Below are 17,600 nucleotides of genomic sequence, written 5' to 3'. Positions count from 1 at the left end.
TCCCAGTGCATCCTTTTAAACCAACTTTTAACTCCTATCTATAGCAGTTGTATAAATGAGAACACCCTAGGCTAAGGGCAAGAGTTAACATTAGGTTTATATTTTGCCTCTAATTGATGCTCTCTCCAGTCTAATTTTATGTTGTGTTAAAAGCTAGAAACTTCTTGGCTTACTATTTTGAAATGTGAATTCCTAGACTCAACTCTTTCTAATGATTTGAATTCTTCAGAGTAACTGAAGGTAGGCCAGATTTAATTTTGAGTATGCACATATGTATAGTGATGGGGAGTTGGGGAGGGGAGAGGGGTTAGCTATCCATAGATTTAGCCCCATAAAGAAGGACACTATAATAGTCTCTGAAAATTTGTGATGTTGAAACCAGCATTGAAAAAATCAACTATGCAGATACCCTCAGTGAATCAGAGGCTGGATTCTGCCTGTATGCAAAACAAAAATTTCATTTAGATAATGATAATTTAGAGTATTTATGTGGATCTGTAATCATTATATTCATAATAAACATACTAACTGTGTCATTTTAAAAAATCTGTAGAAATATGAAGTTAACCATTAGTGATTGAAAACTCATCATAAAAAATTTCCTCAAAGAGCAAAGTGTTTTAAAATATGTTATTCAACTGATAACAAGTATAGATTTGATCAATACTCAGTACCATCTTATTCTGTTTCACATGTTGGATTCATCTCAATATTTTCATTATCAATGATTTGTAAAAATATGTTAAATTTATACAATAATAAACTATATACCCTGTGTTACTGATCAATTGTATTTTTTTAATCAACTTTGCCTGTTATTTTTTCCTGCATAAGATATTCTTATGTAAAGGGCTCACTAAAGACCACAGGGTGAAAATGATTTTAAAATTTACAAAACATTTTCTGTAAACTCTGTATTACATGACATAATATTTAATTATGTTTTCACAGACATCAAAACCAGTATGATTTCATGATTTTTTAATTTAAAAGCTATAATTCCCTTTACTTGAGTTTTAAAAATTCACATTTTGTTATGGATGAAACCTAAGTTCTATGATGCTATTTTTTTATGGAGCTTAATAGTGGAAATCTAGCCACATATGGTAACACATCAGAGCAGTCATGGGCACCTACTAAACTCTAAGACTTATCTTTGGCATTCTGTTTAATTAGCCTAGGGTTAACAGAACACTGAGAAAGGTGAAATAATTTAAAAAGTTAAATACTTTATATGTATGTGTAACTCAGTATCTTTTGCTTGCCAGGCAGGTGCTCTACCATCTAAGCCACATCCCCCCAATCCTTTTCACTTTAGGTGTTTTTTGAATAGGGTCTTGCCTTTACGCCTGGGCTGACCTGGACCATGATTCTCCTGTTTAGGCTTTCTGCATAGCTAGGATGACATGCTAGTCATGCAGAGTGGGATATCACTATGCCTACCTTTTATCAATTGAGACAGGGTCTTGTGAACTTTGTGCCCCATCTAGCCTCACACTGTGATCCTCCTGATCTCTGCTTCCTCAGTAGCTAAGATTACATCCATGAGCAACTGTGCCTGACTTGTGTGTGTGTGTTTTAATGTATATAGAAAATATAGCATGTTAAATACATGTAAATGAAAGTTTTTGAATATAAATGCTTACATATTTAATGAATTTGTAAAATATTTTTCTTTGGAATTTTGAATTTTCAGTTTTTAAAAATTCTTTCCTTAATAAGTCTTAGTGTAGTTTTTATAATAAAAATAGTTTTATTTCTCACTTAATAGGAATATTTATGTATGAAGACTTTGGTCTTTGGTTAGTGAACATGCTTAACTCTGAGGGTTAACTACATTTTTAATTTTGAGCTTTTAGATATAAGCCTGATTTTTGAAGTTTTATAGATAGGACTGAATGATTGATCAGTGTATTTCACTCTACAAAAGGAAGTGCTTTGGGCCACTTAACAAATTATAGAGGAAAAGTCAAGTTAAGAAAAAAATTATAATTTCTAAAAAATGATGTTAGAAGCATGGATTGCAATTAATACCTCTGTGTTAGCCATTATTCTTGCTAATACTTATCTTTGATTTGTGAATTAAGGCTTCTTCAAGTAACCTCATCAGTATGTAAATACAATAATTAAGAACAGATAGCATTACAAATACAGTTTTTATCTTATCATTTTCAAGGTTCTCTTTCACTTTTTCACATATAACAAAACTGTATTTGAAAAAATACCTTTTAAATTTAAGAAATTTTACTCTTTAAGAATTGGACATGATTTTAATATAGATACAAACTTAACAAATTTCAACTTATATAATTTTTTTTTGCAGGAGAGTTATTGAGATAACAAAGGTGTAAAGTAGGAGAGTAGGGCCCCAGAGTTGGGGGGGGGGTGTCCCAAGAGAAGGTGCCCTGAATTTCGACTTATATAATCTTGATGTAAAGAAAATTCTTGTTTTCTTATTCAGCTTGACTTTTGCTAACATGAAACTGCTTATAGGTTTTTTGTTTATAACACTGAGATGCACATCTCTAGTAGGGACCTCAATTCATTCACTTGATATATAAAAGTAATAATGCAAGATTCTCTAGTTTCTAGGAATTAGTACCAAACATTGTCATGCCTAACTTCACACATTTTTAAGTCAAGTGGACAAAAAGACATGTGAGCTAATAATTGTAGTACACTGTGATTAACTGGTGTTAGGAAAGTACAGAACTTAAGAATTAATATTTATTTCCATTTTAGCTCCATCACATATGCCTGAAAAATTCCATAAGCTTTTGTTTCCTCATTTATCAGTTGGATTTGACCTCACCATATTTATTTATTTATTTTATTGTTGTGTGGATGGGGGTGCACTGTGACATTAGGAAAGTTCTTACAGTATGTCAAATATATCATACTTGAATTCACCCCAACCATCACACTCCTTTATCACCCTTCCCATTCCTGGAATAGTTTCAACAGGTATCATTTTTGCATTTACATACATGTGTACACATTTTTTGCACTGTATTCATTCTTCTACCCTTTCCCTGCCACTTCCCCCCTCCCACTGGTACCAACTTTCCCCTGCCCCCCTGCAGGACCTGTTCTGCCCTCCTGTTCTCCAATTTGGTGGAAGAAAAAAATGACATTTTTGCTTGTTTGAGATAAAAGTATCTACACAGGGAGTTTCCTGTGATGTTTCCATGTATATATGTATTATAACCTCAATTTAATACAGTGTCTGGATAGTAGTAAGCACTTCATAAGTGTTAGCTCTTTTCTGTAGTACTGTGACAGAAGTATACAATAGAAGAAACACAAGTAAGATGAAGACCTTCCATAATCAGGATCCAGAACCAGCATGGAATGAGTCTTGGAAAATAGCTACCCAACTGAAGAAGGTTAAGGGCAGGAGGGGACAGTTTTGGGCAAAAAGTGTACAGACCTTTCATAATGTATGTCAGTTTTGGGGAACTGCCAAGTTGTTACCTGATCAGTTGCAGTCTCAATGCTGTTTGTAGAGAAAGAGATGAAGGCCAATTTTTAAAGATTGTTGTACACCAGGTTAAAGAGTTTAGACTCAAACTAAAAATTATGGAGAATCACCAAAGAAACTTAAGGAAGAGCACGAAGGAGTTTTGGGGAGGAGAATTATAGAAACCTCTTTCAGTGCAAAAAGACAATTGATAGCTGGCTGAAGCATGCACAGAGGGTCAGGAGAGTGTAGGCAAAGAGACCAGTTAAGCTTGTACATAAACCAAGAAGGGAGTTTTGAGCACCTTCACTAAGGTTTTTGTTTGCTCTAAAAAGAGCTTAAGCCATCAAATTTTATAAACAATATTTAAGAATTTACAATAGGAATATTTGTTTAATATTTATGCAAAATTGGCTCAGGATTTTATTCCTTCTGTTTTAATCCAGAAAAGTATTTTATTCTAACTTGTAAAAGTCATCCATTTTTTGTTTTACCATATTTTTGAAATACTACTTTATTGTCAGTTACACACATCATTAAGTACCATGTTAACTTGCTGTAGGAAGTTTCTACTTATCTGGAATAGATTATCATAATTGATCTTAGTTATTTCTGGCTAAGATCAATAATACTTTCATGACAGCATTTTTAAAGACCATAATCCAAACTGGCTTGAAATAACCTCTTTTTTAACCTCTTCTTTGTTAGATGAACTTGATATTTTTAGCACAAACTTTTGTTACATTTTCATTTCTGTGTATCTCACATATTATGTCAGAGTTTATTGTGTATGATAAGTTGACATTTTACACAAACATATTGTTGCGGGAAGAATGTCGGACCAGCGAGAACAGGGCTCAAACCCAAGTGGTTGGAGGAAAGGAAGGTTTATTAACGCTAGTGCCCAGCACCTGGGTTTCTCCAAAAATGGCACCGGCCCTGTAGCTCAGGGCTGCAGGGTTTTTATGCCTCAGAATGTGGAAGCAAGTAAGTGGGAAGGACAAAAGCAGATATGGCAGTTAGCTTCTGGCTAGGAGGTTACAACTTATCACACTAGCACAAGGTTATACAGCATATCACACTAGAACATCTGTGAAACTGGGCCTGGCTGGGGGAGGGAGCTTGTCTTCAGATCCCTCCCCTGGGTTTATCAATATCAATTTGTCCTTCATAAAATAAGGACTTTTTTCTCTCACAAATTCTGACATTTTGTGCTAAATATCATGCTATTAATTTACTTCTCTCTCCAAGGGAACTTCTTATAACTTTTTTTATCAAATCATAAAATTCAAATTATTGATCATTAATTTGTGAATAATATGCCATGCTAAATTCATATTTTAGACATGTTTGCATTTGGGTTCAAATTGATAGAATGCAATATTCCACCTTTGCTGTAGTTTTAGCTAAGGGTTTTAGCCTGTCATCTTATTAATTTGTTTTTTTTAAAACAGTTGGGGAAAATGGTAATGTTGTGAAATTTTACCATCAGTTGGTCTCTTGATTTGGATTATATTTCTTTGAATAATCACAATGTAATAAGAATAAAGCATTACAGAATAGGGAATTTCAAAGGTGCATTTATACTGATTAGTCACTTAAATGTGACTCTTAGAAACATATTTTTCATGGGAATGACTATAGCATGAAAATGAAAAATACTGATTATTCATCAAGGGCTGCATTCTAGCCATGGCGTTACTCAATAGAGATCTTTCTGATTAGATATTTGTAGCTTTTAGGGTCAGAAATAGTCCCCGTCCTGAGAAAATACTTTCAGAAAACCTACAGATTTAGTATATTGTTATTGTTATGTTTCTAAATGCAGTTAGCTAAATAATTATTTTTTCTCCTTTTATTTTATCATTTTTACATTTACTTACATGTGTATACATTGTGCCACCTTCCCCCCAAAATAATTATTTTTAAGGCATTCTCATTTGTTTTTCATAGCTAAAAAAAAGTGCTTTAGGTAATGTTGCTTAATTTAAACTAGTTTATTATCTGATCTAATTCATCTTTTGAATCTGATTTATCTTTTGAATAAAATTTCTATTAAACAACATAGTTAACATGTTCATTGCTGAAATTAAGAAGCTGAGGTAAAAATGCATATTTTCGAGACGTTGATTTCAAAATACTTTATTTACATTGTAACTAAAATTTATTTTATAAAACAGAAAAATAGTTTCTAAGCAGATGTATATTATATATACATTCTATAGCTTAGAAGTCTACAGTCAGTATCAATATTACAGGAAAGAATAATGGTATTTATGATGTGAAGCTGGAAAATAATATTCTATAGAAATTGTTCACTTCTATGAGACTTTCAGATATATATATATAAATAAATTTGATGTGTTTCTCACAATGTCTGTACCTTATTCCTTTCATGGTTATTATTAAACACATTAATAAGGATATATGAAGTTCTAAGAATATTCTTGTGCTAAATTTTGTTATGAATAAATATAGCAAAAATGAATACATGATTAATTTATTCAGCAAAAATTTAAAAAATGCTTTTTTTGTATTTTGTACCAAATACTGTTGTAGGTTCTTGGCCAGGGGCATGAACAGCCTGAAAAGGGTCACTATTCTCAAGGAACCTACATTGTAGTAAGGAAGATGGTACCATGACTAGCCAATAGTATAATTTCATAATTTAGTATAAAACACATCTCACATGGTAGTATAGAAGGGCACTACTTTAGATCAGTGTCTTTATGAAGGGTGCTATTTGACTAGAGAACTAGATGATAAGGAGCCAGCCAGGTTAAAACCAGTTGCCCAGCATCACTTAGAAAGGTCGTCCCTTTATCTGTGTGTATTCCTTACCTTATAAGCCTTCCCATTTCCCTGGAAGGGCCATGAAGTTGCTATATGCTATTATAGATGGAGAAAAATTGAGAACATTCAGAATACATGCCACCACTACCTTTTTGTACTATCTAATCTCAGCACGTCTGTATATTTTTAGACAACAAGGAATGATTTCTTTTCCACTCATACTAATAATAGAAGGTAGACTCTTTCTCCTTTATTCTTTTAGCAGTTATCAAGTTCCACTATATAATTTGTTATTATTGTCTGCCCCAACTAAGAACTTTTCTATTGCACCTGCTGCAAAGCTCAGAATATAGTAGATGCTTAGTGAAATACATCATGGGTGAATAACTTGGCAGTCTGTAAGAGGGAATCTTGAGAATTGACTTAACCTGTTTCCTGTTGGTATGACAGAATGTCATGGACTGTGAAATTTATAAAGAAATTTATATGTTATAATTTTAGAGACTAGGAAATCCAATATTATAGTGTTGGCATCTTATAAGGGCCTTCTTGCTGTGTTATAACATGATGGAAGGCATCATGTAGCAAAAAGAAGGGAGCTTGTGAGCTCAGGTCTTTCCCTCTACTTGTAAACTAATACAATCACCAGGAATCTAGAACTTCCTAGAACACTAACTGCCTCCCAAAGGCTCCACCTCCAAATACTACCAATATATGAGTTTTGGATTATATTTTATGACACATGAACCTTGAGGGATACTTTCAAATCATAGCAAGAGGGAACTAATATAATGTCTACTTGGCTTTGCTTATGCTGCCAAATCATCCTTGAATTTGCCATCAATTTCCAGAATCAATCCAATCTTTGTCTGACAGTGGACTGTCTGAGACATTGTTTTCTATAGCCCATCACCTATGGAATAACATATAGAATGTCTCGAATAAATAAAATATTTGAAAGATTAGTGCAACATGCTATAATGCTACTCTCCTGCTGAACAGCCAATATGGAATGTTGTTCACCCTGAGGCTGTAGCACCCAGCTGGTATGCTTAAGTATCTGAGGCTACATTTCCTTTTAAGTGGCATTGTGTTAATAGATCAATTTTCTTTGGAGTGGTCTTTGTTTCAGCTTGTAAAATAGTTTGTAATTCAGTTGCCATTTTTGACAGAATTCCCATCAACTTATCCTTTTATCATATTCCTTATTGTGAAAGGTATTATCTTTAAGAAAAGTTGGTCAGGGTCTTCAATCAGTACTTTAATGTTCAGATATTACACTGCAACTGAATTTGTGAGAAACTCCAACTATCATTTTTGACAATTTAGAAAATAGTGTTAATTTTTGGAGGTATAATTGTTTTTTCAGTCCCCTCATTGTGGTATCTCAGTTTAACCTCAAAATGTAATCTGAAATCAAAGTAACATTCATACTTCATGAAAATAATTAAATTTTCTTTATCTTATTTTGAATAGGTACAGATAGATAATATAATTAATTGAACTTTCAGTGCTTTACAACATGACTATAACTTGTAGGACCTCCCCTAATTACTTTTTTAATTCAAATATTTCTTGGGAAAATTCAGAAAATTATAGATATTTTCATATGTATCTTTGATTTGTGTGCATACCAGACCCATGATTTTTGCCCTGATCTTTTTAGTTATATGGCCCTACGAAGGGCATTTGGACCAGTTTGAGTCATGTGTTTTGACCATCTAAATTTATTCCTATAAAGTTAAAGGAATGCCAGATCCCTTAGACTTTAAAAATGAAAAATATTTGAGAGTGATAAAATAAGTTAAATTGGTAGTGGACAAAGGAATTAGCAGCAAGACCACTGTGTGTGTGTGTGCGCGTGCGCACAAATGTGGTGTGTGTATATGTGTATTCGATGAATGTGGTTTTTTTTTTCTGAATTTTATCGTTTTTACATTTGTTTACATTTGTATACATTATTTGGGCCACCTTCCCCCGCCCCCCGGACTGCCTCCAGGCATGTATTTTTTTCTCCTTAAAATGTGCTGCTTGCTCCTTTAAGGTTTCCTGGCCATATTTCTTTCCCTGCTTTAGCCAGATATTCTTTCTTTACTCTCTGTTTATCTTCTCTGCTTGATTTCAATTTTCATGTCTAGCAGTTTCTCTTCAAAATGAGGCATGTCCTCAATGGATATTTGATTAGTTGGTTTTGAAAATTCATGATTCAGTTTGTTCCTGCCTGTTTTAGAACTTCCCAAGAATCCCTAACACTAAACTGCTCTTAGATTAGGCAGACCACTTCTGTTTTAACTGTTACTTCAATTTGACCTATGTGATTCCAATGAATACTGTTTGGAAATTTCATATGTTACTGTTCATTCTCTCTTCTTCCTCCTGCATAGACTCTGGTGCCACACTTATGCTTGTGGTTTGTTAATACTTTTTTCTGTTTTGGCATTTAAGGGAACAGTATGTCACTTAATTTTGTTGAAATTGTCTACTTTTTAAATTTTGTAATATAGTTGCTCTATATTGTGTGAAATCAGAGATATAAGACTATACCAGCAATGCCTTCTGGATTTTCTGGATTGTATTTTTCAATAATTAAGCTTGTTTTTGTCATATTTGAAATTATAGTTTTAATTTATTTGAATTTGAAAATATAGTCCCTAAAACAACTGTAGTCTGTTGTCTAGCTTTCTAAATGTTCTTTGTTTTATTCAAGACTTTGTTTAAGCTCCTTTTTCATTTAGATATTTCTTAACATTGTCTACCATTACCTTTCTGTTACAATTTAATGTAAGCTAATTTTCTTTACTATAATATTAAAAATTAACTTTTTAAAGATTATCCAGGTAGTTCTTAATTGCTATATCTAGAATTTTCTTATAATGGATTTAATTTATTGAAGATCATTTTCTTTGAAAACTACATTGCTACCACATTCTTATAGTTGATCACTTGGAAAGAAATTGTATCTTTTTCATTGTAAAAACTTTTTTGTTGTTGTTTAATCTTTTAAAATAGTTTCACTTACAACTAGACTGTACTAATTTTGTTTCTTTAGTCTCTGTACAAGTGTTATAATTCTTCATTTGTTTCTAAGATTGTTGGAAATGAATGTATTTAGGCCTCAGTGTATATACCAAAAATTTAACCATCTTCTTAACTAACTGTGCTTCTTTATATTATGTAACAAAAAAGGGCTGAGCATGTAGCTTAGTGGTAGAGCCCTTACCTAGCATGCTCACAGCCCTGGGCTCAATCCCTAGCACCATGTTTGTGGTGCTTATTTCAGTATACCATTTAAATTCCATGGTATTATTTCCTTCCACTCAAATCTGGAAAAGTTCTGAGGCTCATCTTTGTTTTTTTCTTAGGGGTTTGATGATTTAGGGATTGTAGTCTTTCTTTCCCACTTGTCCAGTGTCTGAAATTGGTTGTTTTATATACATTTTATTCAGGTTTTGTTTGTTTGTTTTTAAAAGCTGGAAGAGGAAATTCCATTACGTTTTTGAAAGATTTTTCATAAAGTATTAGAAGAAAAAGAGAGCAATACCTTAATGGTTTAGCTTCAGCTGTGTGGGAAAACTCACCATTTCATTTATACATGGCATAAAAAGTTTCATAATATTTATTACATTATACCTATTACATGTCAGATATTAAATGAGTAGCAATTTTCTATTCATTCTAATTAATTGTTTTTCCTCTAACATTACTAGGTAAATGCTTTCATCATTACCATTCGCAGATAGGAAAACTGAGATATAAGTAGGGTATATAGTTTTCTAAAATATACATGACTAGTAAGTAAGCTATCTTTCAAAGTTAGTTGTCTATTCAAATGCTGCATTATTGCCTAATATGCTATCTACTTCCTCAAAAAAGTTGTTACTATAATATTAATCTATATTATATTAATATTAATCTATAATATAATCTATAATATTAACTGAAATAGAGAACAACTTTAGCTTATTTGCTAGTTTGCTACATTTGATTTCTTTTAACATGAAATTCTAGAATGCAGTGATACATTTTATTCTTTGGTGGTGTGTACAAAATATTTGGATAAGGATAAGAATATAAATAGAAAAAATCTCCTAAATTTCTTATAGTAGAGTTGAATTTTTGCTTTGTTTTATTACAAGAAATTGTCAGTTGCATTAACTGATAACGTGATCAGAATTAAACAAACTCAATTGCATGTGTTAGGCACTTTTAATATGTCATACTATTTCACATGGAACTCTTGGCTCACACTCTTGAAATAATTTTATAATAGTTTTTTAACCACTTAATGTCACAGCCTGTGCAAAACCATTGTTAATAGTTGAATATATTTAGTATTCCAGGTAAAGTTTTAATGCCAGCAAGCATTTGATTTATAATTTTATGATTCTCAATGTCTTGATGATTTAGAAATATTGTATTTGTATCTGCCATGAAACGTTGCCACAGGTGTTGGAGAAGAAATTAGGTTCAGTAAGTTTGAAACTTTCTTTTATTTTTATTTTTCAGATTGCATTCTCACAACATAATACAATCATGGATCTTGTGCAGTTTTTTGTCACCTTCTTTAGGTAATTTGTTTTTGCTGACTTTAATTTTTGAATGTGTATATATATATATATATATATATGAATATGCATATATATTCTGTCAATCTGTTAGATTATCAATTATTTAACCTTAAATATTTGCTATTTCTTGAATACATATATTTGTATGATTAAATGCATAACACAGAGCAGAGGGAACCTACTTGCAATATACCTATGCAAGGATATTTTACTGTTGTATTACTTAAAAGCTAATGAATTCAATATGAGGAGGATAACTTTGTGTATGCCTGTCACATAAACAATTAAAGCCTGCTTTACTTAGTGAAACTAACAGTACTTGCACTTCATGGATTTGTTACATCTTCTAGAATTAAATCAATTCAATTCTTTCTTAGGTAATTATCATATTTGCTTAGCAGTGTGCTAAGTTCTGTAGTGAATGAGAAAACATGTGCAGTTTCTGTCATGAATGAGTTCCTAATCCTATAGTAGTACAAATGACTTTGAATAGAATATCATTCCTCAGATCATTAATTGTATGCAAAATTAATGGTAGGTTCATTAAAAAGGGTTCCATAATTAAACAACTTTGCAAAATGCTATGTCCGCTCTTGGTAAATAGTGTTTCCAACTGAACTTCTCAAAGTTTTTAGTATGCCAGTTTGCGTGTGTTTCTGCAAGAGATGTTAGTATTTGCAATAATTTCTCATAACATGAAAACTGTTTTTGAAAGACACTTATTTTCTTTTCCATGGTATACAAATGAAACACTGAAAAGAAGCTGAGTTTTAGCAATAGAGTATTTGTACTGTGGGCCTTAGAGACTAGTTTGTAAAAACTGCTATAGATGTTTGCAGTTTATGCTGCTCCTTTGGGTGCCTTTGTGCAAATCAGACAGATGCCATTCTTCCTTCTGACAGGTGTAGTCTCCTATCATGACACACAACTGTGAAAATAAAGTGCAATATGAAGTTTGACTTCCACACACTAACTTGGCTGGAAGGATTTATAACACAAATAACATGTACAACTCAGTTCTTAAAACATATATTCTATGTTTTCCTGAATATCAAGTAGGTTTCCCCTATTTCCACATTCCCACATGGTACTTATTCCTATTATCTTCTCCAAAGGAGTCTGCAAGTATTTTCTGTTAAGGACCACATAGTAAATATTTCAAGACTTGTAGTCTGTATAGTTTCTGTTCCGTCTTTGAAACATTCTTGTTGTAATACTAAAGCACCCAGACTGGAAATGAATGGGAGTAACAATTATCCAGTACAACTTTATTATAAAGCATCTGGTGTGCTGACTTTGGCCTTTGGACATAATCTACCCAACCCTTAATCTACTTTGTACCTGAGTGTCTTTAATGACCAGAAGCCTACCATCTCTGGAGATAGTGTTTTTTATTATCAGATAACTAATTGTTCTTTGTAATTAAACTAAATTGTGTTTCCTCATGATGTCTCTTCTAATTCATCTGCAGGGGTTCATACATAACATGTCTAATCTCTCATCTCCATTTACAGCCTGTTAGATTTTTTCTTCAGTTTGCACATTTCTCATTCACCTATCCACTTCTCTTATCAAAATCTTTGCGATGTTAGTCACTTGATATGAAAATATTCATGTTTATGTCCGTTAAGAAATATTAATTTTCAGAACTTAATAGTATGGACATAGATATCACTAGTATGTGAGGAAAAGTACATTCATACTTTTGTTTGTCCCTTAAAAATAGAATTTGAAGAAACATCTTGCATATATTTGTTTCATGATATGATATTCCAGAATAAAATGAATGTTAAAGCTATTAACAAAGACACAATGTGTTTTTAGCAAGCACTAGAAGTTACAAGTGAATGAGCAGTATTTAATGCATCAATATAAAGCTACTTTTTGCCACAGAATAGTGTTGGTAGAACTATATGGAAAAGTTCAGTTATGTGTAAAAATTCAAAGTTGAATGTATATGTAAATTATTTAAATGTTTAGGGTTTATTTTAAGCTTTGGAACTTGTGTGCATATTTAAGTTTAATAGCTCTTTTATTAAGAAAAAGAAAGCTAGTATTAAAGTGTACCAGTCTTAGAGATGATCCTATTTATTAGGTTGTCATCACGGACAAAGTGAAATAAAAATATTCTAATCATTGTATGAGATCAAATATATTTGATGGGCTTTTTGTCATTTAAATTTCTTCTAGCAGTGAAATGTAAATTAGATAATTTTAAAATCATTTCATTGTTAAGAAAAAAACATAGACTATTTTGAAGTTTATTAATTATTTATTTTTTAAAAGGCCACTACTAAATTTTAAAAGAGTTTTAAACAGATTAACATTTATGGACACCCTTCAATTGGGCCCTCAATGCTGCTAATCTAGTTTCTAATCCAGTTATTGGGGTAACAGAGGTGAGTGAATGTGTCAGGTTTTCAGCCGGTCATAGCTCTATGGGGGCCAGTTCTCAAACTCTGTGTCTGTTTTTTACCTCCAAATTGTGGAAATTTCTGGTGGTGAACACAGGGAGATCATTTATAATCTTAGTTTTTTGTGCTATCTTAACTAGGTTACCTAGTTTCTCTAAATCTCAGTCCTTTTATATATAGAATTCATATATATAAAGGTTTTCTTATTAATGTTAGTGTATGTAACAGAGTATCATATATGATTACAAAAATAAAGGTAATTATTTTAAGTACTTTTTCTGTTAAATGGAAAAGCAAGTGTGTGTGAATCTGAAAAATCTGAATTGTATATTTTAATGAAACAAATTAAGTGGAGATATGTTAGGTAATTTTTAATGGTGGCACTAATTTTCACTGTACCATGAAGCATCGTTACTCTCTCAACCAGATGGGGGCAGTTTCCCAGGTTGCCACTTGGTCTATGATTAATGTTACCCCACAGGCCTGGGACATGATGTAGTGGTTACTCTAACTACCTTATACATTAATTCTTATTGTACACTTCAGGATAGGGGAAATTCATAGACATGGTTGGCCCACTATGAGCCAGAACTTAGCCAGGATTTGTTACCTGCTCTCCCCCTCTTCAATATCCTACTCTAATAATAAGGGTCCATAATGGTATTTTGAATCCCTGTATATTTGTACCACTTCAGACCTCATGGCCAATACCACTCAAAATGATTGCATATTCCCCTTGTACTGTGTTTGTACTCATGTGTAAACCTGTGTATTTACTGAAATATATGATGTTAAGGCCCTTTTGGGGTCAAAGTTTCAGAATTCTTCCGTCTATAGACTAGGCTATCTGTGTAGTCAGTGAATTCTGGATTCGAAAATTAGCTCAAATCTGGGAACTGAGCAGAGGATCATGACTTTCTATTGGAAAAGCCTCCTGTTTCTCCATTTTTAAAACAAAACAAGATGTTAAATAGCACCACTGCTGGTGAGCCCACTTGTTTTGCCCCTTCAGGATACCAGGCTTTATTAATCATCCCTGCAAAGCTTTTGTGGATCACCCCCATGGCAACTCCTACAATCTTGTTAACCTAATTGTGGTAATCATGGATCCTGGATTCTGGCAGGTAGACACTGCCTCCTGACCTCTTATCACTTCAGGTATCCATCAATTCATGTTAATTAACAAACTGAGACTTATGACTGCCTTTCCTCTTTCAGCCCTGGACTACAGTAGGAAGTGAACAGTAATCTTCTTTATGGTGCTAGTGCTTCTTTCATCAACATATTCCTAATGGCCTTGGTGAATGGTGTGGCTTTTGGGCTCTCCTGTGGAGCACAATTATCTGGTAGTTCTTCAGGTCTTACATCATATATCTATACCAATATATGGAATGCTATCTCTTGGCCATTTTATTCCTTTCTCTTCTATTTGTCAGGGCAACTCAGGCATTTCAATTTCAGGTTGTATTGGTGATTGCTTTTTCTAGTTTTCTGGTAGTCACTCCAACAAGTTTTTGCCATCTCCTGGAGTCCTCTGTAGGGCATTATATCTCCTGTCTCCTGAAAATATGCACTAAAATCAATGAATTTTTGTTTATCTAGTCTTACATTCCATTTCCCTTGATCAAATACCACAAACCCCCAACTGGCCCATGGTCCCATTGCTCCTGGTAGAACATGTGGGCTAATTTTCCACGTGTGACATCACATCAGCACTCAAAGTGTTTTAAGTTTTGGAACATTTCAGATTGTGAATTTTCAGATTAGATATTCTCAACCTATAGTAACTGTTGCTTAACAACTCCTCATTCTATGCCAGTTTAGCTATGGACATATTACTTTCCTACTTTCGCCCACTGGCCTTTACTAATTTTTCATGTCCATCAATTTGATCAATGAAACATAAGCAAATTTTTCTTTTTGATAAACATGGCTTTTACTGCATTTTAAGTTAGTAGTTTATTTTGTTAACATTTTAGTTGGTAAGAAAAAAATCCTTCAAGAATTATGAAGGTATGCAATCTTTGAAAGATATTTTCCAGAATATCTTATTAATAAATAATAATAATTTTTCAAAATATATTTCTTCATTTTAATATAATTCTTATGTTTTACTTAAAGTGAAATAAATGAATATTGTACCCAAACTACATTTTAAAATATGTATTTAAAGTTTGATTCTTATGATCAATTAACCTTAAATTACTATAAAATCATGGCAATATTATCTCTCTTTATTTTTTTTTTCATATTTGGCCAAGTAGATTGCACCACATTTTTTTTTTGTCACTATAAACTACTCCCTGTATCACTCTATGTTGCTTTTGAATTCTTTAAAATTTTCCCTAAGTGATTTTACCTAATGAGTTCCATGTTTCCTTTTGTTTTTCATTAAGAATCTTTTTTAAATAAACATTTTATGAAGGCCAATATCAAATTATTGAAATCTCTCTTCCTAAATTCCTGTACTTCCCCTTTTATCCTTGTGACTTATTAGCTTATGCACTTTCTTTTAGTAGTCTTTCCTTTCTGTTTTCCCTGTTTCCATTGGGAGGATTATACTGATGGGTGTTGAAACTTTAAAATATCCCTCACTATTCTCTGCTAGCATTTTTTTCTTTTTCTTTCTCTTCCTTCCTTCCTTCCTTCCTTCCTTCCTTCCTTCCTTCCTTCCTTCCTTCCTTCCTTCCTTCCTTCCTTCCTTCCTTCCTTCCTTCCTTCCTTCCTTCCTTCCTTCCTTCCTTCCTTCCTTCCTTCCTTCCTTCCTTCCTTTCTCTCTCTCTTCTCTCTCTCTCTGCCCTTCCCTCCCTCCCTCCTTCCCTTTCTCCATCCCTCCCTTCCTTCCTTCCTCTCTCTCTTTCTTTGTAGAAGAAAGCCAAGTTATCTGTTCTTTACAGTATCTATACCAAAGAGCAATAGCGCTGTTATATAGTATAATAGAAGACCTAAAAGAAAGTAGTGAAGACTCATTTTTATCTGACAATTTCATCACAAATCTAAATTAAAAGATCAAGATATTTGATATTACCCATTAAGACCTTTGATTTAAGATTTATTTTAGGTAAAATCAGCTAAAAGCTAAACCCAGAAATTTCAGCTATTTGATATACAAAAAGTTTGCTTCTCCCTTATGTAAAGACCAGTGAGCAGAAAGGAGTATGTAAGAGCTCTTGTCAAAATGGTCATTAAAGAAATTCAGGTGGTAGAAATTCTGTTATTTTTTAGGCTTCTAGGCACGTTGAAAAATACCAGGGTCTTCTAGGATTCATGAAAGGATGAATGTAACCTCTCAATGGTGCTGCCTACGTTTCACAACTTTTATCTGATTTTATTTGCTTTCCTGCTTTTCCTTTTAATGAAATGAGTGTTCTTAATAAACTGTTTTTTGGTTCTATGTTGATTTATAAAAACAACCTATAACTGTTTTTTGCCATGTAATTTCTTAAAAATCAAGAACATTTATAAAGTATTACTTTGACAGAAGGATGATGATGCCAAATAAGAAATTCAGTGTCAGAAAAATAATACCCAAATCAAATTAAGAGCCAATGCTATTCATTTAGCAAAAGTTTATTAACAATTACTCTGGGCTTGGTTCTGAGATATATTTCACTTTGTTATTGATATGTACTAGAGAAAAACATTAGATTGAAAAATATTTTTATTAAACTGTTTAACCTGTTTACATCATTGTGATCTCTCTCTCTCAGGGTGGGCATTATAGGGCCTTATGCTTGTTAGGCAGGTGCTCTACACTTTGACCTACACCCACAGTCCCATTATCAAGAGCTCTCTTACTTTTATTGCTAATCTAACAGGAATTAGCATATAAGCTCCTGTATATGTAGCTCCTCCTCTCAAAAAGTAAAACATATAAAAACTTCATATTTTTATGCTGTCCTGAATTCAGACCTGAGTCACGGGATGTATATCAGAAAGAATTTAAGCTTTTTTCAGAGAAGCTGTCTTTACCATTTCAACTGAATCTTTAACATGTAACTGTTTTTGAAGAAATACTTTGATTTATCAGATTAACAAATAAAAACATATTTTGGTGTTTAAATTATAGTTAATTATGATATATAAATGAATTTCTATATATAAATTTATCGACTACTAAAATCATTGGGAAAGAAACAATTGACAAGATTTGTTGTCTGAATGAGTAGAAAGGCTAGTGAAATTGAATGTCTTTACATTTTACCTCTAAAGTACTATTGAAGCAAAAATGTCAAGGGGAAATAAAACTTGCAACTTAGTATTTTAGAAGTATGAGAATCTTGCTTGAACTCTCCATAACTCAACCTTTTCTTCTTTTAAATGAACATATAACAAACAGTAAATGTGGTATACTGTGAGGTTATA

At 32.6% G+C, this 17,600-nt stretch overlaps 1 protein-coding gene across 1 annotated transcript in view; it reads left to right on the top strand.

The window, feature by feature from the left end:
- The window catches only part of Atrnl1 (attractin like 1), a 744,833-nt gene that overhangs the window by 337,388 nt on the left and 389,845 nt on the right, over window positions 1–17,600 (top strand). The window contains exon 25 of the mRNA XM_074078234.1: window positions 10,760–10,821. Within this exon, the coding sequence (XP_073934335.1) occupies window positions 10,760–10,821 (62 nt within the window). The remainder of the gene's footprint in view (window positions 1–10,759; window positions 10,822–17,600) is intronic.

Source organism: Castor canadensis, chromosome 7 (assembly GCF_047511655.1).
Source record: "Castor canadensis chromosome 7, mCasCan1.hap1v2, whole genome shotgun sequence".
Lineage (NCBI taxonomy): Eukaryota > Metazoa > Chordata > Mammalia > Rodentia > Castoridae > Castor > Castor canadensis.
Note: the sequence above shows the minus strand (reverse complement) of the source record. Positions and strands in the feature narration are given on the sequence as shown.